Below are 24,223 nucleotides of genomic sequence, written 5' to 3'. Positions count from 1 at the left end.
AGTCTGTCTTCGTCCTGCTATACACTCCTTCTACATATTGTTTACCACGCACACTCCAATGTCATTCACACTACACTACATCTACACAAACACATATACATTCAACCACCTCTTTTATGTGTCTTGTCCGTGTCAATGACCTGTGTGATTTTTGCCCTGACGGATATTGCCTTTCTCTATCCGTGAACGAATTAGTGCTTAGAACACTCACTACTGCCAACACTACTACCACGACCACAACACTTACCAGAGGGGATGGTAGGGAGTCCAAGCAGGACGATGGCACTTGTGAGAAACAGAACGGCGAGCGTGCGTTTTCTCCCGAAGCGTTGCACGATGGGGACGCAGAGGGTGTAGGCGGGGACTTCCATGAGGCCCGTCAGCACCATGTACACAAAGGGGCTGTCGCTGAGACTCGTGCCGCTGAGGGACAGCCCGAAGTACACCATCCCCGCCATCAAGTAGTTCAGGTACAAGCACAGAGTGATGGTTCTGAGCCGCGGCGTCCTGCAGGGTTAGAAATTAGATTGGAAGGCTGATGAGAGGAGGCAAGTAAGATTTTGAAGTCCAGGTATAGGCAAAAAGTGATGGTTCTAAGTTGAGGCGTCCATCAGGGTTAGAAAATAGATAAGAAAGTGTTTGAATCCGTCATTTGGGGCAAGTGAAAAAAGATAAGTAAGACCTTTTAGCTCAGTGGTTCCCAAACTCTTTTACATAATGTTCCCTATTGATTTCTAAGGAATCCTCACGCCTCCCATCATTTATATAAATATATATATATATATATATATATATATATATATATATATATATATATATATATATATATATATATATATATCTATATATATATATATATATATATATATATATATATATATATATATATATATATATATATATATATATATATATATATATATATATATATATATATATATATATATATATATATATATCCAGAAGACCACCCATCAACCCGGGCTCTAGATTCTGGGAATAAAGATAAGCTGTGGGAGGGCAGCATGAGCCAATGCAAGATTGCGCCACTATAAACACTCGCCTGCGCCAGAACTGGCTGGGCCGACCATCAGGACCCACCGCGAATAAGCCTTGGGCCGACCATCAGGCTCCACCGGGAAGAAGCCTATCGGCGCTATAGGCCGCGACGTAAAAAAAAAAAAAAATTATATATATATATATATATATATATATATATATATATATATATATATATATATATATATATATATATATATATATATATATATATATATATAGATATATATATTGAAACTCGAGCGAGGATGTTTCAGTGTTACTCTTTCGTGTGTGTGTGTGTGTGTGTGTGTGTGTGTGTGTGTGTGTGTATTTATTTCTTGCAAAACCGCAATTTTTTGCTGACCGAATCACGCCCCCCTTGTACCCAGCTCACGCCCCCCCGGGGGGGCGTGCCCCCCAGTTTGGGAACCACTGTTTTAGCCATTACGAAGTCAAGGAAAAGTCGAAGAGTGACAGTGATGTCATTAATAGAAGGAAAAGGAGTGCCATTGTGTCTTAATCAGTGCTCATGTCTACCTTGTGGAAGAGAACACGGAAAAGGACAAAGGGGAGGAGGAGGAGGAGGAGGAGGAGAAAAAAGGAGGAGGAGAAAAAAGGAGGAGGAGGAGAAGGAGGAGGAGGAAGAGGAGGAGGTGGGACAAGTGGAATAGGACAAGGATGATGTTGAGGAAGAGGAGGAAAAAGTGAAACAGATGAGAGAGAACAAGGTGGAGGAAAACGAGGAGGAGGAGGGTACAGGTAAGGTCTTCCAGCTCACCTTAACAAAACAAAAGCCTCGCCGATCACGCCCTTCACCACGTTCAGCAGAGACCGCTCCTCCGCCTCCTTCTGCGCCTCCTGCGGCTGGGGGAAGAAAGAAAGTTGTTGGGGTTACCTACCGATTGACTGATTTTTTATTTGTTTATTCAATTGTTTAACTTTGTTTTTTCTTGTTAGTTTGTCCTTTTTTGTCTTTTTTTTAATATTTATCCCCTATTATTACTAGGGGAAACGGGCCTTTGTCCGAAGACGGCCCGATAAGAGGAAAAAGATTGCTCCCTCCCTGCACGAGGGAGCACGGGCCTTTGCCAAAGGCCCGTGCAGAATGCCGACAGACCGACTCTATCGGCGACCGAAATCTAGGCGACCAAGTCGGTCTGTCGACGAGGACTGGCGTGTCTGTTTTTTTTTATTTCTCGTTGTCTATTTGTCTATATACTTAGATGTGTCTGTATATCTATCTATCTATCTATCTATCTATCCATTTCTTTCATTCATTATTCCCTTATTTTTCACTGTATTTCACACACTAAAAAAAACTAACACAAACAAACAAACAAACAAGCACGCACCTCCCCCTCCGTCAGGTGTCGTAACTCATCCTCAGGGGGCAGGTCGGCGCCGTGCCACCGTGCCGCCCTCCGTATCACCCGGATGGCGTCCTCGGAGCGGCCACTCACGATGAGCCAGCGCGGTGACTCGTCGAGGAACCTGAGAAACGCCGGTGAAGGATGTGAGGCGTGAGTCAGGGTGGAAGGGATGAGGAAGGGTGTGAGGCGTGAGTCAGAGTGGAAAGGATGAGGAAGGATGTGAGGCGCGAGTCAGGGTGGAAGGGATGAGGAAGGGTGTGAGGCGTGAGTCAGGGTGGAAGGGATGAGGAAGGGTGTGAGAGTGGCAGTATAAGGTAGAACATCCACCCCTTTGCAGACTCTTTATGTTCTTATGTTGTTACCTCAAATAATTTGTTTTTGTTTTTATTTTATTTTACAGTATAGGTGTGAGTTCAATAATCATGAGGGTGATCGGTGTGAGTTCAATATAAGGATAGCAGAATGTGAGTTTGAACAGCCGCCCTCTTGCAAACTCCTAATTATTATTTTTTTTACAACAAAGGAGACGGCTCAAGGGCAACAAAAAGAGTGTAGAATAAAAAGCCTACTGCTCACCGCTCCCAAAATAGGCAAAAGTAAAGAGTGGCCAAAAGAGAGGTCAATTTCGGGTGGAGAGGCGTCTTGATACACTCTTCTTGAAGGAGGTCAAGTCATAGCCAGGAGGAAATGCAGACGAAGGAAGGTTGTTCCAGAGTTTACCAGTGTTTGGGATGAAAGAGTGAAGATGCTGGTTAACTCTTGCATAAGGGGTTTGGACAGCATAGCGATGAGCATGAGTAGAAAGTCGAGTGCAGCGGGGCCGCGGGAGGGGGGGAGGCATGCAGTTAGCAAGTTCAGAAGAGCAGTCAGCATGAAAATATCGATAGAAGATAGAAAGAGAAGCAACATGGCGGCGGAATTTAAGAGGTCGAAGGCTGTCAGTAAGAGGAGGAGAGCTGATGAGACGAAGAGCCTTAGACTTCACTCTCTTCAGAAGAGCTGTGTGAGTGGAGCCCCCACACACGTGAGATGCATACTCCATACGAGAGCGGACAAGGTCCCTTTATATGGACAGCATCTATGCGGGGAAGAAGAAAAAAACTGGCGGAGACGATACAGAACGCCCAACCTCGAGGAAGCGAATTTAGTGAGAGAGGAGATATGGATTTTCCAGTTGAGATTTTGAGTTAAGGATAGACCGAGGATGTTTAGTGTAGGAGAAGGTGACAGAAGAGTGTTGTCAAAGAATAGGGGATAGGTGTTTGGAAGATTGTGTCGAGTTGATAGGTGAAGAAATTGAGTTTTTGAGGCATTGAAGGACACCAGGTTCTTCTTGCCCCAATCAGAAATGATAGTAAGGTCTGAGGTTGAGCGTTCTGCAGCCTCCAGCCTGGAATCGTCTAGTTCCTATTGATTAGGTCTTCTATCAAAAGAAGTTGAGAAATGCAGAGTTGAGTCATCGGCATAAGAATGGATAGGACAGTTGGTTTGGGAAAGAAGATCATCAATAAACAACAGAAAGAGAGTGGGAGATAGAACAGAGGCCTAAGGATCACCACTGTTGCTAGGTTAAGGGGACGAACAGTGACCGTCTACTACAGCAGTGATAGATCGGTCAGAGAGGAAACTGGAGATAAAGGTACAGAGAGAAGAATAGAAACCGTAGGAGGGTAGTTTGGAAAACAAAGAGCTGTGCCAGACCTTATCAAGTGCTTTTGATATGTTTAGCGCAACTGAGAAAGTTTCACCGAAATGGCTAAGAGAGGATGACCAAGAGTCAGTTATGGGAGCAAGAAGATCGCCAGTAGAACGCCCCTTGCGGAACCCATACTGGCGATCAGCTAGAAGGTCAGAAGAGGAGAGGTGCTTTTGAATCTTCCGGTTAAGGATTGATTCAAAAGCTTTAGATAGACAGGAAAGTAAAGCTATAGGGCGGTAGTTTGTGGGATTGGAACGATCACCCTTCTTAGGCACAGGCTGTATGAAGGCGTACTTCCAACAGGAAGGAAAGGCAGATGTTGATAGGCAGAGGCGAAAGAGTTTGACCAGGCAGGGTGTCAGCACGGAAGCACAGTTTTTAAGGGCAATATTAGGCACTCCATCAGGTCTATAAGCCTTCTGAGAGTTGAGGCCAGAGAAGGCATAGAAAACACCATTCTTAAAAATCTTAATAACAGGCATAAAGGAGTCAGAGGGGGGATGAGTAGGAGGAATATGCCCAGAATCGTCCAGAGTGGAGATTTTATAGAAAGTCTGAGCGAAGAGTTCAGCCTTTGAGATATATGAAACGGCGGTGCTGCCGTCAGGGTTAAGGAGAGGAGGGAAAGATGAAGAAGTGAAATTGGAGGAGATATTTTTGGCTATGTGCCAGAAGTCTCCGGAAGAATTAGTAAAAGCAAGGTTTTGACATTTCCTATGAATGAAAGTGCTTTTGGTAAGTCGAAGAATAGATTTGGCACGATTACGGGCAGAAATGTAAAGGTCATGGTTAGCAGGAGTGCAAAGGCTCTGGTACCTTTTGAGAGCTGCCTCTCTATCTATGATAGCACGAGAACAAGCGCGATTAAACCAAGACTTTTTAGCATGAGGAATAGAGAAGGTACGTGGAATATGTGCCTCCATTCCAGAGACAATCACCTCTGTGATGTGCTGGGCACACACAGATGGATCTCTCTCCTGGAAGCAGTAATCATTCCACGGAAAATCGGAGAAGTACATCCTCAGGTCGTCCCACTGAGAGGAAGGAAAATTCCAGAAGCATCGCCTCTTCGGTGGGTCCAGAGAGTGTGCATGAGCGAAATGACAGGATACAGAAAAAGGTTGTGTTCGGAGGAGCCCAACGGAGAGAACAGTTTGACAGAGTAAGTAGAAGGGTTTGAGGTAAGAAAGAGGTCTAGCATGTTGGGCCAGTCTCCAAGACGGTTGGGAATACGTGTAGGGTACTGAATCAACTGCTTTAGATCGTTGGGGATAGCAAAGTTCTAGGCTTGTTCACCAGGCTGGTCTGTAATAGAGGATGAAACCCAAAGCTGGTGGTGAACACTGAAATCTCCTAGGATGGAGATTTCAGCGAGGGGAAAGTGAGTCAAGATGTGCTCCACTTTAGAGTTCAAATATTCAAAGAATTTTACATAGTTAGTAGAGTTAGGTGAAAGATAAACAGCACAGATGTATTTAGTAATAGAATGACAATAAAGTCTTAGCCAGATGGTGGAAAATTCTGAAGAGTCAAGGTCGTGGGCACGAGAGCAAGTGAGGTGGTTGCCTACGTAGACACAACAGCCAGCTTTGAATTGATATTTAGGATAGAGATGGTAGGAGGGAACAGAGTAGAGATTGCTGTCAGTAGCCTCAGAAACCTGTGTTTCGGTGAGGAAGAGAAGGTGAGGTTTAGAGGAGGAGAGATGGTGTTTTTTTCCTTTACAGTATACGTGTGAGTTCCATATGAGGTTGGCAGATGTAAGTTCGAACAGCCAGCCTCTTTTCAAGCTATCCATTATTCCTTTACACTAAATAAGGGAGTTTGATAATAAAATCATCCCTTAACCAGGTCTTATTAAACACAACACGCCCTTATCTCGTTTCCTAACCCTTACCCCTACCGGAAAAGCAGTAAGAGCTCTTTTAACCTCACCTACAACGTCATCCCTTACCAAGCCCTTACCAAACACAACATGCCCTTACTCCGTCCTCTAACCCCTACACCAACGAAAAAGAAAGCAAGAGACTATTCTTAACCTTACCTACAAACATGACACGCCCCAACCCCGTTCCCTCACGCTTCCACCTACGACAGAGCAAGTAACAAGAGACCTTTTTAACCTCACCTACATTGTTATTCCTTACCAACCACGACACACCCCTATCTAGTTCCCGCATCCTTCCACCTACGAAATATCAAGCAGCAAGATACCTTTTTAGACCTCACCCGCAATGTTATCCCTTACCAAACCTGACTCACCCCTACTTTGCTTCCTCACGCTGTTACCTACGAAATAGAGAGCAAGAGATCTTCCTCAGCCTCACCTTTTTTTTGACAGCAACGGAAACAGCTCTATGGTAGAAAAAAGGCAAATAACAAAAAGGCCCTTCTATGTCATCCCTTACCAAACATGAGACACCCCTACTCCGTTCTCTCACGCCTCTATCTACGACAAAGGAAGGAACAAGAGACCTTTTCAAACCACACCGACAAGCCCCTCCCCCGCTCCCTCACGCCTCTACCCACCAGAGCGCGGGCAGCAGGAGCAGGCCGGGCAGGGTCACCACCGTCTGCAGCACCCGCCAGTCCCGGATGAGGTAGCCCAGGCCGCCGTACAGCACCAGACTCAGGGCCCAGGCGTTGTAGATCACGAAGCCGCACGCCGTCCTTAGTTTCGGCTCCATCACCTCGATCACTTGAAGGAGAGAGAAGGCAGACGTTAGGAGGATAGGAAGGAAGGAGGTAGGTAAGTAGAGAAAAGGGAGATGGGGGAAAAGCCGAAGAGAGAAAAGTTAAATAAGCTTCTATTGGAGTAAAGCAATCGTGCACAAACCCACACACAAAAATCCTAACGCGTATATCCCTCATTTTACACAAAAATAATAATGAATAATGATGATAATAAATAATAATGAAATAACGAAGCATCTTTACATCAGAGGGGGGAGGGGGGATTCAGGCAGACTAAAGAAGACTGGAATATATATAAAAAAAAGTAGGAGAAAGCACTTGATAGAGACAGCTAGAGAACGGTCATCAAACACCAAACCTTGCAATAATAAGGGGAAAAAAAGGGATGATGCTGACGATGATGATGATGTTGGGACTGATTGACCAGCTAAAAAGTCAAAACAAAGGAGAAAGAAAGAATGTTAAATCCGTATTCTCCGACGTTTTCGGCTCTCACATTATTAACTATTTCCAAAGGCCACGAGAGGGATGAGTCGGGTCCTCATGAGTGTTTTCTTCACGTACATGGTGCAGAAGCTTTGTCAAACTATCACTAGGCACATAAAGCTACCCTTGGAAACAGGAACCACTACCTCTACGAAAGCCTTATCAAAAATGGGCGAGTAAAGCCCCGTTCACACTGTGCCGAGTCTGGGCCACGACTACCCACGACTCTAGGGTACACGAGGTCTTGGGTGTTGATGTGAAAGAGTCGGACATGTTTTGAAAGAGGTCTTGATACTGTTGCCGAATGCTGCGCCGACGTCGTGACGGGAGTCTGGAGTCGTGAGGGTTAGCACGACATGTTGGCAACTAGTTGGCCGAATGTCCCAGACAGTCGGCAAGACACCAAGGCCCCAATAAAGCCCCGTTCACACTGTGCCGACTCTGGGCCAGGACAACCCAGCGACTTCTGCATTTGACAAGTCGGCTCCCACACTGCAAGACTTTTTTGGCGGCTTGGTGTCGGCTACCATGACTGCCGACTGTCTGGGACATTCGGCCAACTAGTTGGCAGAATGTCTGCGGCATGCTGCCAACTAGTCTCAAGACGAGTCTCAACGGTCAATTTTTTTAAACGGCGCCATGTCTATGCCGACCGATTGGCTGACGGGCTGCCACCCATTCCTTTAAATATGGATCCATTCCGTATTGGAGAGTGAGATGTTGCATTCCACATTTTTCTAACCTCAGGGTGGCAACCCTAGTTGTCATTCAACACAAGAGAGATCGAGGCAAAAGGAGTGCGTGCGTACTGTGCGGCTCACAAGTTTGTGCCAGCGAAACGTAACCATGCCCAGAAGTTGTTATTGTGCTTGTAATTGCAAAATAAAAATATAAATTTGTTGATGGCGGCAGTGTTAGCCAATAATTCTGAGCCGACAGTCGTCACGAACGTCCTTCATTAGGCGAAGACTGTCGTCACGACAGTCCCTCATCATTCTAAAGTAGTCGGCACAAACGACTGTGACGACAGGAAACGGTAAAAATTTGAAAAAATGGCCCCGGCAGTCGTCACGACTGTCTCAAGACAAGCCAAGACTGTTGACGACAGTCGTCACGACTGCCCCAGACCTCCCTCAGACCTCAGCCGGAAGTGACGGTTGGTCCAGACTCTTGCCGACTCTTGTCGTGAAAGTTTAGCATGGAATACTTTTTTGCGCTACCCCTCACGACTCCAGACTCCCGTCACGACGTCGGCGCAGCAGTCTCAAGACCTCTTTCAAGACATGCCCAACCCTTTTACATCAACACCCAAGACCTCGTGTACCCTAGAGTCGTGGGTTGTCTTGGCCCATAGTCGACACAGTGTGAACGGGGCTTAAACCCCGAAATGATGGAGAATATGGGCCGAGAACAAGCACTCATTACACTTACTGAGGACGTAGGAGGAGTAATTGCAGACGGCGTGGAGGCAGCCCAGGATGAACCGAGCCGCGAGAACGGTGGAGAGGAAAGGCAACCACGCAGAGCCAAGAGCCAGGGCGACGTAGCAGACCACGCCGCTTACCACCAGGGGCTTCCTCCCGAACCTGCCGCGCCAGGAGTACAGCAGCAGCAAGGGGCAAAAAGGCGTACTGATAACCGTGTCTGTGTGTTTCTTTATGTTGTCTTTACTTGTATGGTATAAGGAGTATCGGTTTTAATAGTTGTCTTTATAGTTTTGATGATGTTTACGTCATTGCGTTTGTACTCGTATGTTATGGTTTGTATAAGGGTTCCGTGTGTGAAGTTTTGTGTAAAAGAAAGAAAAAAAAAATATTGATAAAAATTAATAGATAGATGGATAGATAGAGACGGAAAGAAAGGAAAAAAGAAAGAGAGGAAGAATGGATGCATGAATGAATGAGTCAAACGAATGAAATAAGGAAAGAAAGAATGAGGGATGGATTGATAGAGAAAGATAGCCAGATAAGAAGACCGAGAAGAACGAAAGACAAAAAGAAATAGAGGAAGAATAACTGCATGGACGAATGAATTATAATAAGAAGGGAAAGAAAGACAAAAAGATGGATAGAGAGAAAGACAGCCAGATAACATGACCAAGGAGAGTGAAAGAAAAAAAACAAGAGGAAGAATGAATCCATGAATGAAATAAATAAAAGAATGCAAGAAAGAAAGGAAACAAAGATGTACAGATAGAAGGATAGCCAGATAACATGACCAAAGAAAATCATAAATAAAGCAAGGTCAACAGGACTCCAGCCCCTGGCCTTCCTACGCACTTGTCAGCCATGAAGCCGTTGACGGGGGCGCCCACGAAGATGCCGAACATGTACATGCTCTGGAAGGACGTTTGGAGGTACTGCCGCCCGCACGCCAGCTGGAACTGTGCAGAGGACGAGGGGAAGAGGAAAAGTAGATGAGAAATAGAGAAAAGAGAGAGGGGAGAAGAAGCAAAAAAAAAAATTACAGTAAAAAAATGTATATATATATATATATATATATATATATATATATATATATATATATATATATATATATATATATATATATATATATATATATATATATGTATAATATTAAAGATAGATAGATAGATATAGATAGATAGATAGATAGATAGGTAGATAGATACAAATTAACTAAAATAAAATAGATAGAAAAATAAAATAAAAATGTTGATAAAATAAAAGAAGATAGATAAAACAAATAAAAATGAATAGTTAAAAAAAAATAACTCTCACCTCCGATGTAAAGGTGGTGGAGAAAGTTGAATTATCAAAGTCAAACTCGACACAGTCTTCGACCTTGGCGCCATCTGGTGTGTCGACCGTGTATTGACACCTGGGGGGAGGGGGGGGGGAAGGGACAGGTAAGTGAGGTGTTGGGTTAATTATTCAAGATCCGGGGAAGTGTTAGGTTAATAATTCTGCATCCGGGAAAATGTTGGCTAAAATATTTGGCATCCGTGCAAGTGTTGGATTAATGATTTTATGTTTCGTGGAAGTGTTTCTGGAGAACGTTACTTTTTTGCGTAGTGTGAATATAAGAAAATGATAAAGTTTGGGTGTTTTTATGTGTGTGTGTGTGTGTGTGTGTGTGTGTGTGTGTGTGTGTGTGTGTGTGTGTGTGTGTGTGTGTGTGTGTGTGTGTGTGTGTGTGTGTGTGTGTGTGTGTGTGTGTGTGTGTGTGTGTGTGTGTTTGATATATTGTGTTTTGGATCATCTATATTTTCCCTTTATTTTCTCTGAGATTCAATTTTTTTCACCTTAATTTTCTATCTCTTTTGTCTGACCTTTGTACTACATTGGTGTATTTTTGTGCATGCATTGCAATATTCTTATGCTTATATGTATTATATTTTAGTATAAGTTATTGTTAAGGAAATCTCAGACCACGTGGAAGGAATTTCGGGAAACCATTAAAAGCACACCTGGCGCTGGGACGAGTAGAAAAGGGATTAAAGAACACCTGGAGGAAAGAAGAAGTAGAGGAGAGCTTCAGGAAGTCAGGATTTTGGGAGGAATAGGAAAGGGATTAAAGAACACCTGGAGGAAAAGATTAGAGCACACCTGGGTGGTGGGTCAAGGCGGGTGAAGCCCACCTGAGAGGGGAGAATGAGGCGCCTTCAAGTATGTTTGACGTCATGAATTAGAGGCGTGGCCAGAGGAGAGATGTGTCAGAGAGCAAGAGTGTGGTTCACTTCCAGAGGAGACGCAGCAGGGTAAGAATCTGGGGTCACGGAGTGGTGGTGTGTGGGTGAGCTGGGAGAGTTGGAGATGGGTGAGGATGGTGTCCCAGGTGGTGGAAGCCAGGTCATGCTGGGTGGCCAGTCGGCGCGCGCCCACAGCCATATTGTCCGCTGGCTTGTTTCATCACTTGCAGGGTTAAGGCCAGTTTCACTGAGCACTGCATGGTGGTCAGAGCTGCCGACACTGTTCAGTTGAAGGCAGTGCACAGTCTCCAGGGAGGTCAGTTAGTACAGGGTCCAGGGAGCCACCCCTCACATGCGTGGGAAAGGTGACGTGATTGGTGAGCCCGTGGACCACTGTCAGCTCTGTAAAGGCCCTGTTAACCAGATGTTGGTTCAAGTCACCCACGATTACGATGTTCTAGTAGTCGTGGGTGGCCATGATGGTATCGAGCTGGTCGGTGAGGAATGCTAATGGGGCGCGGCCTTGCCACTGAGGGATTGTGGTCCATGGACCACAATGTATCAGCTTTCACCACCACCCTCCTGAACAACTAGGCCCGACACATCCCCCATAGGACACACAACACTGACCCACGTGACCAGCCATGGTTCGGTCGTAGATGTCGCCTCGCGGCCGAGGAAAAATATAGGGCCTGGACTCGTTACAAACGCCACCCCACACAGAGACACAAAGTCCCCCACCGTGCTGCCTGCAAGGCCATGACAAGGACAGCCGCATGAGTCAGAAAAAGGTGGGAAAACAACGTCAAGAGAAAGCTGTCCGCTGACCAAGTCGACCCCAAGCACAAGTCCTTGGTAAAGGAGAGGCAGGGCACCACCACCCAGGACAGAATCCCGCCCCTCAAAACGGCAGTTGGCGAATGGGTGGCTAAAAACAAGGACAAGGCGGACCTCCTGGCAACACATTTCAGCAGAAAAATGAGTGTCCCTGAGCCAGAGAGGAAGCCTCCCGCCTTAACCCGCCTGTGTGACACCAGCCTGGACAGCCTGATGATAGCGAAGGACGCCGTGGCAGTGACCTCCGCAGTCTGAACACCAAAAAGGCTCCAGGCCCAGACGGCATCAGTCCCTTCCTCCTAAAGCACTGTGCGGGAGAGCTAACTCGACCCCTCACTCTAGTATTCCGTCAATGCTTACGGAGCGGCTCCTTGCCAGTCCTGTGGAAGGAGGCACGTGTCACACCCGTGCACAAGAAGCGAGAGAGGACAGACCCTGCCAACTACCGTCCCATCTCGCTCCTGTCAGTGGTCAGCAAGATCCTGGAGCGGATCATTACTGAACAGCTGACACGCCACCTGGAGGAGCACCACCTCATGTCCACACGACAGCATGGCTTGAGAAAGGGACGCTCCGCCTCTGATCTCCTCCTCCTGCTGTCCAAGGCCTGGCACGACAGCCTGGATTCAGGCCGTCCCTCGCTCGTCGTTGCCCTCGACATCGCAGGGGCTTTCGACAATGTATGGCATGGCGGCCTGCTTGCCAAACTTCAGCAGCTCGGGGTCACGGGACAGCTGTTGGAGCTGCTGTCGTGCTACCTGCGAGGCCGCAGCCTTAAAGTCTATGTGGGGGGATGCACGTCTGCAACGCACCCGGTGGAGGCCTCTGTTCCACAGGGGTCGGTCCTGGGCCCCATCCTATGGAACATATTCCTAAATGACCTCCTCCAGAGCCTCCCGACAGTCTCAGCTTACGCAGACGACTGCACCCTGAACTGCAGCTACTTCAAGGAGGCCGAAAACGCCATTGACAGCACCAACCACCAACTTGGGGATATCATGGGCTGGGGAAGACGGTGGCAAGTCTCGTTTGCTGCCGAGAAGACCCAGGCCATGATTATATCACGTTCAGCTGAGGACGCCAGAGCTCTCGAGGGGCAGCTGAGGTTTGGAGACGACACCCTGGCCATTAGGGATTCCATCAACATCCTGGGGGTGGAGGTCGACTCCAAACTCAGCTTTGACCGCCACCTCGAGAACGTGGTGCTCAAGGCATCCCTGAGAGTGACACTCCTGCGTCGAGTCCGCCACCTTCTCGACACCGTTGGACTCCTAAGGCTGTACAAGGCCCAGGTGAGGCCCATCATGGAGTACAGCCCCCTCACATGGATGAGTAGCGCCCAGTGCCACCTCTCCCTGTTGGACCGAGTGCAGAGGCGTCCCGAACGCCTCATATACGGTGCCAATGACCAACAGCACCAGCAGCAGCAGCAGGGACGACAAAGGGGACACCGGCAATGGCAACAACAACAACACCAGCACCACCGTCACCACTCGAGACAGGACGTCCCCTGCCACCAGATGGATAATCTGGAGCACCGCAGGAGGGTCGGTGACCTCACAGTGCTGCACAAGGCCCAGGTGCAGCACACACCACACCTCGCGGCCCTCGGAGTCTCGTGGAGGAAGTCAGAGCAAGCTACGAGAGCGATAGCGTCCGGTGATCTTCTCCTCGAAGTCCCGAGGACCCGTACGCTGAAGTGTCAGCGGGCCTTCACCTGCGCCACAGCAACAGTGGAATGCCTTCACGGGCTCACGGCCGAAGTGGACCTCTCAGGTTTGAGCACACAGCGCGACAAGACAGCTGCCCACTTGTGGTGTCGTGCACGCCCCCCTTAAGTGACAGTGTCTAGGAACAATACGGACTTAAGGGGGGGCCACTCCCACACTAATATAAAAGAACAGACTATTGGGGTAGCTTTGGAATAGGTGCCCTTATGGAAGAAGGCTCCTTTAGCTAGTGTCACCATATAACCCTTTTTGTATACTTTTGTTTATTTAAGAGAGAGAGAGAGAGAGAGAGAGAGAGAGAGAGAGAGAGAGAGAGAGAGAGAGAGAGAGAGAGAGAGAGAGAGAGAGAGAGAGAGAGAGAGAGAGAGAGAGAGAGAGAGAGAGAGAGAGAGAGAGAGAGAGAGAGAGAGAGAGAGAGAGAGAGAGAGAGAGAGAGAGAGAGAGAGAGAGAGAGAGAGAATCTTATTAGTAGGTATGAAAAAAAGGCTGGCTGTTAAGTGCTTGATAATCATTCTGTGTTTGGATTATCTATATTTTCTTTTTCTGCAATTTATGTTTATTATTTTTTTTACATGCACTGTTCTCTTTATTGTTCTTTCATCTCGCCTCTTACGCCAGATATTTTTAAGCGCCATACTAGTATTTATCAAGTTAAGTGGTTAGTTAGGCTTTATAATTCCACTTTTTGGACGGGGTAAGTTAGAAGTGTTGAACCTTCACAGAGTTACGTATATTTTTTTCGATTTTTAAATTTGGCGGTGCGTCTTATAAGCCGTCAAATACGGCAAGTCGACGCACTACAAACTCCGTCGTACAAAAGTGATAAAATAATAAAAACAAACTAACCCAATCTTGAAAGAACGGCTGAGAATAGACATACCAGCCACATAATTATTCATGACTACTACCATGGTTGAAATATTGGAGATTCATGTGGGCGGTGCGTCTGGGAGTTAAAACCACACGTGTCTGTTCTCTTGTTCAGGTGTGCGTGTGGTCGAGGGCGAGTTGCCAGGTGGATGCATCACTTAGCGGCCCACGGGAAGTTTATTGGAGCCAAGACTGAGGTAATGGTAGAGCTAACAAGTCATTTCCTCTGTGTCTGGCGGTGCGTTGTGTGTTTGTCTCCACCTCTCTCTCCCCCTTTTTCTCTCTCTCACCCTCTTTCTCTCTGTTTGTTTGTTCATTCCCTTTTTCTCTCTCTCACCCTCTTTCTCTCTGTTTGTTTGTTCATTCCCTTTTTCTCTCTCTCACCCTCTTTCTCTCTGTTTGTTTGTTCATTCCCTTTTTCTCTCTCTCACCCTCTTTCTCTCTGTTTGTTCATTCCCTTTTTCTCTCTCTCACCCTCTTTCTCTCTGTTTGTTTGTTCATTCCCTTTTTGTTTGTTTGTTTCCTCCCTGGCCTTAGTTAGAGTTAGATAACCTGGAGATTGATGAAGTAGTACGAGGTCATATTCCTTCTCTCCATTATGTGATCAGTTTATTTTTTTTATTTTTAGTAGTGGTAAGTCACGATTGATGTTCACTTTCCTTTTTTTTACCTTAGTAGAGTTAGGTAACCTGGGAATAGTAAAAAGTGCTATTACGTCATATCCATTATCTTCCTTGCGTGATGAGTTTTATCTTTATTTTGATCTTAGTAGCGTCGAGTCACGGTCGATGTTAATTTGTTTCATTTTGATCTTTTTAGAGTTAAATAAGCTTGACATGGAAGAGGTACCACAATGTTATAACCATTCTCTCCCTTGCGTGGTGAGTTTTATTTCTTCGTTTTGGATTTAATGGTGGTGAGTCACGATCGATGTTCATTTGTTTCAATCTTTGTGTCCCGCGTGAGGATCAGCTGCAAGGATGATGATGTAACTCTTACTACGAACCTGCTGACGACCAGTCCCCACCAATGAGCTCTATGGGCACCCTCAAGGCCAGGCGAACACACACACACACACACACACACACACACACACACACACACACACACACACACACACACCTTTCTTTAAACAGCCTTTCATTGAGTAAACAAGATTATCACATGTACTTCCTTTTCTAGTCCTTCCCATTGTCATTCTTCCTTCCTTTCTCTCTTTCTTTCCTCTTTCTTCCTCCTTTCCTTCCTCTCACTGATTCAACAAGAAGCGGTGGCTGAGTGGATAGCGTGACGGCGCCGCGTCCAGGATGACGCGGGTTCGCGCCCCGCCCGGTGAAACAAGCCGGGATTTTTCAGTCACCGCCGCGTGGCCTGACTACCCACATGCTGTCCGGAAGACCAGCCGTCAACCCGGACTCTAGATTATTTCTCTAATAAAGAGAGGGTCAACGATGAGCTGCTGGGCAGCATGAACCAAGGAAGATGGCGCCTCTACAAAACACTTGCCAGCGCCACAACGGGCGCAGCGAACACGGGACCAGCACGCTAACCACTCAGCCACCGCCTCCCTTTATGTCAGGTTAGTGATTCTCAATCTCACTACTTTCTTCTTCTTTTTCTTCTACGTACATTAGTCAAGTCAGTTATTTTCACTCACTTTTCTTTTTTCTTTACGTCTGTATGTCGTCAGTTATTCTGACGCTTAAATCTTTCTTCTTTTGCTCTACGTGTGTATGTCAAGTCGGTTATTCTCGCTCTTGATTCTCTCTTCTTTTTCTTTACGCCTGTACATTATCATGGCAGTCATTTTTACCTTAACTCCTTCTTTCCTCCACGAATATCATACTGTCACGTACGTCAGTTATTTTCACTTTCATTTTTTTTTTCAAAGTAAATATATCAGTCATTTTTATTTTTGCTCCTTTTCTCCTTCCCGAATATCATTACAAGTCAGTTATTTTCACACTTTTTTCTCATTCCCTCCACTTATATATGTGTCTGCCATCTAACCAATCAACTGTCAAGAAGAGTTTTTTTATGAATAATTTGTGAACCTCAGCAACGGGGCGTAACAAAATATACAAGAAGACTTTTATATACTTACTCTGAGGTGAAGGAGGCGACGGAAGAGGCGACGGAGGAAGAGAAGGGGGAGATGGAGGAGGTGGTTGTGGAGGAGGTGGTGGAGGTGGAGGTGGAGGAGCTGCTGGGCACACGGCAAGAGTAATCGAGACGGGGCGCCAGGAATGCCCCGCCCATGGTGATTGGCCCCGTGAACAACGAGACTGTGTGTGTGTGTGTTTGGAGAGAGAGAGAGAGAGAGAGAGAGAGAGAGAGAGAGAGAGAGAGAGAGAGAGAGAGAGAGAGAGAGAGAGAGAGAGAGAGAGAGAGAGAGAGAGAGAGAGAGAGAGAGAGAGAGAGAGAGAGAGAGAGAGAACATTTAATTGAACTGAACACGGCTTCATTGGTATGGAGTTTCATAGCTTAACACACACACACACACACACACACACACACACACTTACTGTAGCCAAGCACAAGGAAGTGCAGGATGGACCACTTGCCAGTTCCCAGCTGGGTGAGAAGACCGTCCAACTGGCTCGACATCCTCCTGCGGCGGGATCGGGGGCAAAGGCGGGGGCAGTGGTGGTGGTGGTGGTGGTGGTGGCGGCGGTGTTGAACATGCTGCAGGAGATACGTGTGACTTGTGATAATTCTCATACTCTTTGCTCGTTATGTATGAGTGATTGGCTACCCCCCCCTCCCCGCTCCCCCCCTACCCCCCACACACGCCGCCGCCGTGGGGTCTTTTTTTTTTCTTCTAGGCTGGTTTCTTTACCATTCTTAGGCACAGGCTGTATGTAGGCCTACTTCCAGCAGGAAGGAAAGGTAGATGTTGAAAGGCAGAGACGAAAAAGTTTAACCAGGCAAGGCGTCAGCAAGGAAGTACAATTCTTAAGGACAATAGGAGGCACTCCATCAGGTCCATTAGCTTTCTTAGGATTTAGGACAGTGGGCATATATAGAAAAAATAAATTTTAAGAATTATAATAACAGGAAATCGTGGCGTCATCATTCTTAAGAATTTTAATAACAGACTTAAGGTAGGAGCATGCCCTAAATCGTCGAATGGAGTTGTCAGAAAAAAAAAGTTTTTGGCGAGTCGTAGAAGAGATTTGAGGCGATTCCGGGCAGAAATGTGATCATGATAAGCAGGAGTGCGATGGTTCACGTACCGTTTGTGTGCTGTCCCTTTATCGTAGGCGAATAGGAGCAGAAGTATGACAGAATTTAAGAAAGCATGGCAAGTGTTGGCTTTGCCCAGTGGCGCATGTGTCCCCATGACCACTTGGCTCCACGCACGTAAAGAAAGTCGTTTGGCAAATGTTGACATAACTGTCAAGCATTACTCATAATTGCCATAATCGATATGTGTCTTCCCCTTCCACTCCCCACACACGCACACCCCACACTCGCAACTTTTCGTGACCTCCGACCCAGATATCACTGTACTGCCGCCAGAAACCGCACAAATAGTCTTGGATTTTATTTAGAGCAACGTAAGCAACCGGAGCTTCGAAGTTATCCTTGAATTGTATTTGGCGCTGGTTAGGCCTCACCGGGACTGTGCTGTTCATTTTTGGGCCGCTATTACAGGAAGGATACAGACTCCTGCGAGGCAATACAGGGAAGAATGACTAAAATGAGCCAAGGACTTTGTTCTGGTCGTCCCGGGCATCCGTGTGTCCAGCCTGTATGTAGCCTCTGGGCCTGACGTGGGCTGTACAGATTGCAAGAGTCGTTATTGGAATGACTATACTGTCACTATAGCTACATCCACGCTCCATAATGCCACCCCCTCCCTTCCCCAGGCCACCCACACGCCTCCCCGCCCTCCCCACCCCGCAACCCAATACCGCCCAGCTCCCCCGAGGACGCTTCTAACTCGACTGACAAGATGAAGCACTCCAACAAAGCCTCGAACATCAGCTGATGAAGCAGTTTAGGAAGTGAGCCGATTACGCGCTCATTGGAGGAAGGGATGAGATGATGATGAGCTGGGAGGTAGGGAAGGGGGAGGGGGAAAAGAGAAGAGAAGGAAATTAAATAAAAAAAGACTGTGTATATATAATTATGTCTGACGGTATCCAGCGTACGTACTGAAGAGTTGTATAAACTCAGTCGACCCCAGAATAAGTTAATAGCACGCAGTGTTCTCAAACGTTGAAGACTTGTTTCCTTGTATATCATGGTGCCCCGACCCGCCTCCTGGACCGTGAAAAAGAAAAGGAATGGATTGCTTTGGTCATTATTTATGTTTCTTCTGTGTCTGTCTGTGTATAATGTACACACACACACACACACACACACACACACACACACACACACACGCGCGCGCGCACACAGGACTCACCACTGGGAGCGGGCCGATTACACCCGGTCTTGACGGAGGCTGGGGCACTACTGCATAACAGTGTCCTGTCCGGGGCTCCTTTAAGTACGCTTTCACACAGGTGCTCCGAGCCGGCGACATTCTACCCTAAATGACACCTTTTTACCCGAGATGATTCGTTCATTTTTCTTGAGGGAGCGCAGGAGGTTGCTTGTCATGATTTTATGTTTACCAAAAGGATCCATCCCATTCTACTTATCTTCTTGATTTATTTTTTTGTGTTGGATGTACACTCATTGATTGTCTTAGGTAGACGTATACCTCTACGTTCCCAAGTGTTTCGTTCCCAATAATCACGTTTTTTCCTGCTAACAGGAAACATTTCCGTTGTCTTTTCCTTTCGTCCACGAGAGGCGGCGCTGTTTAATGCTGGCCCAGGGGTGGACTCAGACACCTCAAGGGCGGCACCCACGGCTGTCGCCAAGATGACTTCTTTTAAGAAGATTCAAAAGCAACACGTGGCAAGATGAACAAAATTTGCCAACACAGCTCAGGAGCTCGGGGAGGTTGGGGAGGAGATAAGGCCGCACCTTTAGTAATGTTTTAATATATGAAAAATTCAGGTGCCTTTAGACGCCATTATGAACCAGGTATGCGGAGACAGCCTTCTGTGAGTACCTCATTTAATTACTTACCTCGGGGTGGATCCAGCGGGCCGTCACGGCGGGGCCAAACCCTGAGGCGGCAACTCATAGCCAAGCCTCGTGGGGGAAGAGGCTTGGGAGGGGACGATAATCACCTGCGAGGAATGAGTGAGAGGACACCAATCAGGAACAACGGAAACGCGGGCCCCTGGCGTTCCCCTGGTCATCACACCCTTGGTTGAGAAGAGAAGGACCCCAAAAGAGCATAATACACAACAACTCTGACACACATATACGTGATGACAGTATGACAGTGTGTGCAGAGGCATGGCCGCCCTACATGTAACTCTTGTGCTTAGAGCTCAGAATCATTGGCCCTCAGTCTTCTGCTTTCCTGATCAAGGCACTTTTATCTTGAAAAATAATTATAATATACTGCAATTTTTAAGTATTAATATTATACTTATACTTTTGTAATATATATCAGTAACAGCCTTTATGTAGTTAGTATTACATTAGAAAAGAATAACTATTATCATTACTCAGTTCAACTTGATACTTTAGGTTTTACGTAACAACTGTAAATATGGGTCAGATTTAGCAATTAACCTTCATATATCATATATTTATTTATTTATTTATAACTGCTTGAGTTACAGGAAAAATATTTTTCGGGCAGAGTTTACCCCCCCCCCCCTCCCCCCCCGATGAATAGAGTCCCGTACGCCCACACTCACTGTCAGATTGCTAATAATGGTAACGAATGGATTAATGGTCGATCCTTGGCGGACACACACACACAAACACACACACACACACACACTCACAGCCTTCTTATATTATCAGCTGCAGCGAGGTTATGTTTTTTCACCGCCTTTGATTTCATTTTACTGTGTTGTTTGCTTATGGGAAGTTATTGTGCTTGAAGTCAACAGCTTCCTTTATTTTATTTATTTTTTCTCTCCACTCTCCCTCGTTGCCCATCACTTCTTTACTTTTTGTCTCGTCGTTGCTGAGGACATGCCATTGGTGGTGCTGGGGGAGGGCATGTCCTTAGCGACGGAAAACTTAAAGACGAAGATGAGATGCAGCCGCAGGAGGAACGTGAGGAAATTAAAGTTACGGAAACAGTGGCGGGGGTGCCAGACGGGAGGATGGCCGTGTTAGGGCTTAAAAATGTCACCAGAAATATCCAGTCTTCCAGCTACCATTCACGACTGTTACTAAGTCCCCGCCCACACACACACACACACATGCACACACACAGGCTGGCGATTACGAGTCCAGCGCATGATGAGACCATGGTGAATGACATACACTCAAACGCTCCTTTCCCGACTAGTGCCTCCCCCGTGTTCATCATACCTGTACTATCAAAGACACTCCCTAGAAATACTCGCTGCTCCAAGATATCTCCCATTACCTAACGTGGCCTCGTGTCCCGCCCTTGATCGAGACGTGCAAAGAACACCACGAATCTGAGGCTCGTATTCTCAAACATTCCGGGACTTACACACCCACACGTTTAATAAGGCTTTCGTAGAGGTTGTGATTATTTCCATGGGTAGTTTTGCGAGCCTAGTGATAGTTTGACAAGGCTTCTGCACCATGAACCTGAAAAACCCTAATGAGAAGCCGAACAAGCTTCCTTGTGGCCTTTGGAAATATTTGTTGTGGGTGCAAAATACGATAATGAGAATACGGGTTTTACTTAGCTGGGCAGGGCTGGCAAATTATGGCCAGTACGGAAGCTGAGTGACAGGTCTGCTGTCAAGAAATGTGTTAGCTCTCTTCCATTCGTCTGCGATAAAGACAGCAAAGTCCCGTCTCAGTGATGCAATGCTTCTGCCTATTCTCTCTACTATGCATAGGTTGTGTTACAACGTGACTGGTTAAAAGCAGATGGAGTGGTTGTGAAGAGCCTGTGTGTGTGTGTGTGTGTGTGTGTGTGTGTGTATATATATATATATATATATATATATATATATATATATATATATATATATATATATATATATATATATATATATATATATATATATATATATTTTTTCTTTAGTGGTGGAGACAGAGCAGAGTTTCTACGGTAACGTACGTGGAAGAAAACGGTGCCACAGCAGCGGTAAGACGGTGCACTAGGCCATGCTGACACCCGCCATCTGCCTCCCTCCACGCGCGGTCTGCTCAGCCACACGTACAAGGCGCCGAGGACAACTCAGTGTTGCCACCCACACACAGCCTACACAGGAACGGTCTATGGCTGTGCTGCAGGAAGCGAGATCAGCAGATTTCGTGTATCATTCACAATTGTCAGAATTTTTTGAGAACAGAATAATCTACAGATTCTCACATAAAAAGGGAACGAAATTAAATAGATGAATAAATAAATGAAGAGTAATAGAGGAAAAAGCAATTCGAATTATAAAAGATAGCTTATTTTAAGTAGTTATATGGTTTCCCTTTAAAAACACAGAGGAAACCAAAACAGACCACATGAATGAATGAACGTCCCAGACGCTGCATGCTTGAGTGCGCTGCCCCTGCCCCTGCCCCTGCCCCGCCCAGTCAGTCACTCGTTCTGTTAAGTCAGTCAGTCTGGGTGTCAGTGGGTGATAGCAACCCCAGAAGGAGGTCGCTATGCATACCGCACTGCATGAGATGTCAACCTTAAAAGATTAATGCAAGTATTTATCTGCTATAAGAAGAGACAGTAACTACACTCGTGTACCTCAAGGGCAGCTCAAGGTCAATGCACGCCAACGAACTTAGTAGCATCTTAATTTAGTAAACAGCCACGCCAACGGAAGGGAATTACGAATATCAGCATTCCTCCCAATAATGATCTGCCTTTGTCCCCGGCAGATCTCCCAAGTCTTTCATTAAAGTTGTTTGCGAAGACTCCCAGACTGTAGGCAAAATAATTCTGGGTCTACAGATTTCTACAGACTTATGGCAACCAACTCTGATTTTCAGTTCTGGTGGCAGCAGTGCTTGGCTCATGCAGACCATAACTATTCGGCCCACAGCTGCTGTGCTCGGATTTGGAACACAGGGTTATATGGAGAGCGCATCCCTTACCCCGCCGTGGTGGGATGGGTGACGCCAGCAGCGCGGCGCGGCGGCCATGTTGCTGTGCCCAGCTCATCTAAAACTCACGCCTGCACACGCCTCACTCCCGCCCACCTTCCTGACACTACCATTTAATATTAAGAAAAAAACAGAAGCCACCATCGTCTTCCTGAGAAAATTCTACGTCACATTGGCATAAAGTTGTAACAAAAAAAAAACAAAAAAATAGATATATGAAGGTTAAATAACGTAGTACATAAAATTTTCTCACACTTATTTCCCCTCAGCTTTGTATTGCCTCGCTATCTTTTATCGTGTAATTTTTTAACCACGGTTCCTGCTGCTGAATCTGCAAGCTTTTCTGATCACCTGGACTAAGCTGCCATAAGAGGCCTTGCCAAAACGAATACAGTATAGTTACATAAAACTACCTATAGAAATACTCACAACCTTTATACGAAAGTCTGAAATAAATCAATCAAACTTCAGCGACTTCGGTCAAGAGGAGTACCGGGGGCAGTATGGACCAAGCAAGCAAGTCATATACCACGGCAGCCACTATAAATAAAATTCGCCTGTGCCACCAACGGGCTGGGGCGGCAGAAGAGACCCCTAAAGAAAGCCTACCGGCGCTTCAGGCAGCACCTAAAAAATATAAACAAATAAAAAAGTGTGTGTTTACTTCATGTTGGAGACTGTGGGCCCGTGATGGAATATTTACTCGGGTCGCCACAGCTTACAGAGGTGGTCCCGCTACGCCCAGCAGCCTCCTGAAGGTGTCTGCACTGTCTGGGGTTGGTCTCGTCAGGGTAGACACGGGGCATAGAGGCAGCTTGGCGCGGACTGACAATTATTTTCAGTGACTCCTCGCGAGGCCCTGTTGGACGCCCGGTGTTCCTGCTTGTCCGGCATCACAATGAGGATTGAGGCTAGCGAGCAATCATGGTGGGCGTCTGATACATGTCAGCTTTATTTTTTCAGTAAAGGAAGCAGCTCAAGGAGAAAAATATATCAAAAACAAAAAAGCCCGCCAAGCATTGCTCCTATAAAAGAAAGAAGAGATGAGAGTTCGTAAAGTTTGTAGAGTTTGTGAGTGCCGAACGATCAGCTCCTTTACCACTGGCTCCGTGTGTCCACTACCCAACAGCCACTTGTCTTGCGCCAGGCCTAGCGTTTCACAACCAGAAGGACCGGGGTTCAATTCCCCGGCCGGGTGAAGATAAGTTGGGTTTATCTTCTTTCACGTGTAGCCCATGTTCACCTAGCAGTGAGTAGGTACGCGACGTCAGGCAAGGAGTTGTGACCTCGTTGTCGCGGTGTGTTGTGTGTGAGTGGTCTCAGTCCTACCCAAAGATCGGTACTATGAGCTCTGTGCTCTTCGGCTCTTCCGTAGGGGAACGGCTGGCTGTCTCGAGAGAGACCCGCAGTAGACAAAGAGGTGAATTACACACATACACAACAGTATTATTTGATTATTATGTAAATCATTTTCATATCTAAAAAAATGCTATATGATTTGCGATACAACCTACACAAGACAAAGGCACATTGTCTCCGCGCTAAATATTGTACACACACGCAAACAGACACGCACCCTCACGCACGCACGCACACATCACACCACTATTCAACCTCGGCAAAAATGGAATGAAGCAGGAAAGTGGAAGGCGTAGAATAGCAACAAAGAGAAAATGAGATGAGAAAGTTTTTATTAATGAAGTAAAACCACCTCACATCG

At 46.4% G+C, this 24,223-nt stretch overlaps 2 protein-coding genes across 6 annotated transcripts in view; both read right to left on the bottom strand.

Annotated features, from left to right (window-relative positions):
• The window catches only part of LOC126996067 (organic cation transporter protein-like), a 70,546-nt gene extending 51,630 nt beyond the window's left edge, over nt 1–18,916 (bottom strand). For 4 of the 5 annotated variants that reach the window (XR_007750894.1, XR_007750895.1, XM_050856134.1 and 1 more), the window contains exons 1-10: nt 18,794–18,916; nt 16,905–17,064; nt 16,484–16,664; nt 10,032–10,131; nt 9,570–9,673; nt 8,722–8,876; nt 6,640–6,808; nt 2,394–2,532; nt 1,820–1,905; nt 248–507 (exon numbers count right to left, since the gene is read on the bottom strand). Coding sequence is in view for 3 of the 5 variants with exons in the window: in XM_050856134.1 (XP_050712091.1) it covers nt 248–507; nt 1,820–1,905; nt 2,394–2,532; nt 6,640–6,808; nt 8,722–8,876; nt 9,570–9,673; nt 10,032–10,131; nt 16,484–16,664; nt 16,905–17,064; nt 18,794–18,913 (1,474 nt within the window). In the remaining 2 variants the exon portion in view is untranslated. Of the gene's footprint in view, nt 1–247; nt 508–1,819; nt 1,906–2,393; nt 2,533–6,639; nt 6,809–8,721; nt 8,877–9,569; nt 9,674–10,031; nt 10,132–16,483; nt 16,665–16,904; nt 17,065–17,615; nt 18,285–18,793 lie in introns of those variants that run through there. The other variant, XM_050856135.1, reaches the window with a different exon arrangement.
• A 5,261-nt stretch (nt 18,917–24,177) lies between these two features.
• Nucleotides 24,178–24,223, bottom strand: part of LOC126996064 (methyl farnesoate epoxidase-like) — a 90,331-nt gene continuing 90,285 nt past the window's right edge. The window contains exon 12 of the transcript XR_007750891.1: nt 24,178–24,214. The gene's annotated coding sequence lies outside the window, so the exon portion shown is untranslated. The remainder of the gene's footprint in view (nt 24,215–24,223) is intronic.

This window comes from Eriocheir sinensis, chromosome 9 (genome assembly GCF_024679095.1).
Source record: "Eriocheir sinensis breed Jianghai 21 chromosome 9, ASM2467909v1, whole genome shotgun sequence".
In the NCBI taxonomy this organism is placed as follows: Eukaryota; Metazoa; Arthropoda; class Malacostraca; order Decapoda; family Varunidae; genus Eriocheir; species Eriocheir sinensis.
The sequence above is the reverse complement of the archived record's forward strand: the minus strand, read 5'-3'. Positions and strand labels throughout refer to the sequence as shown.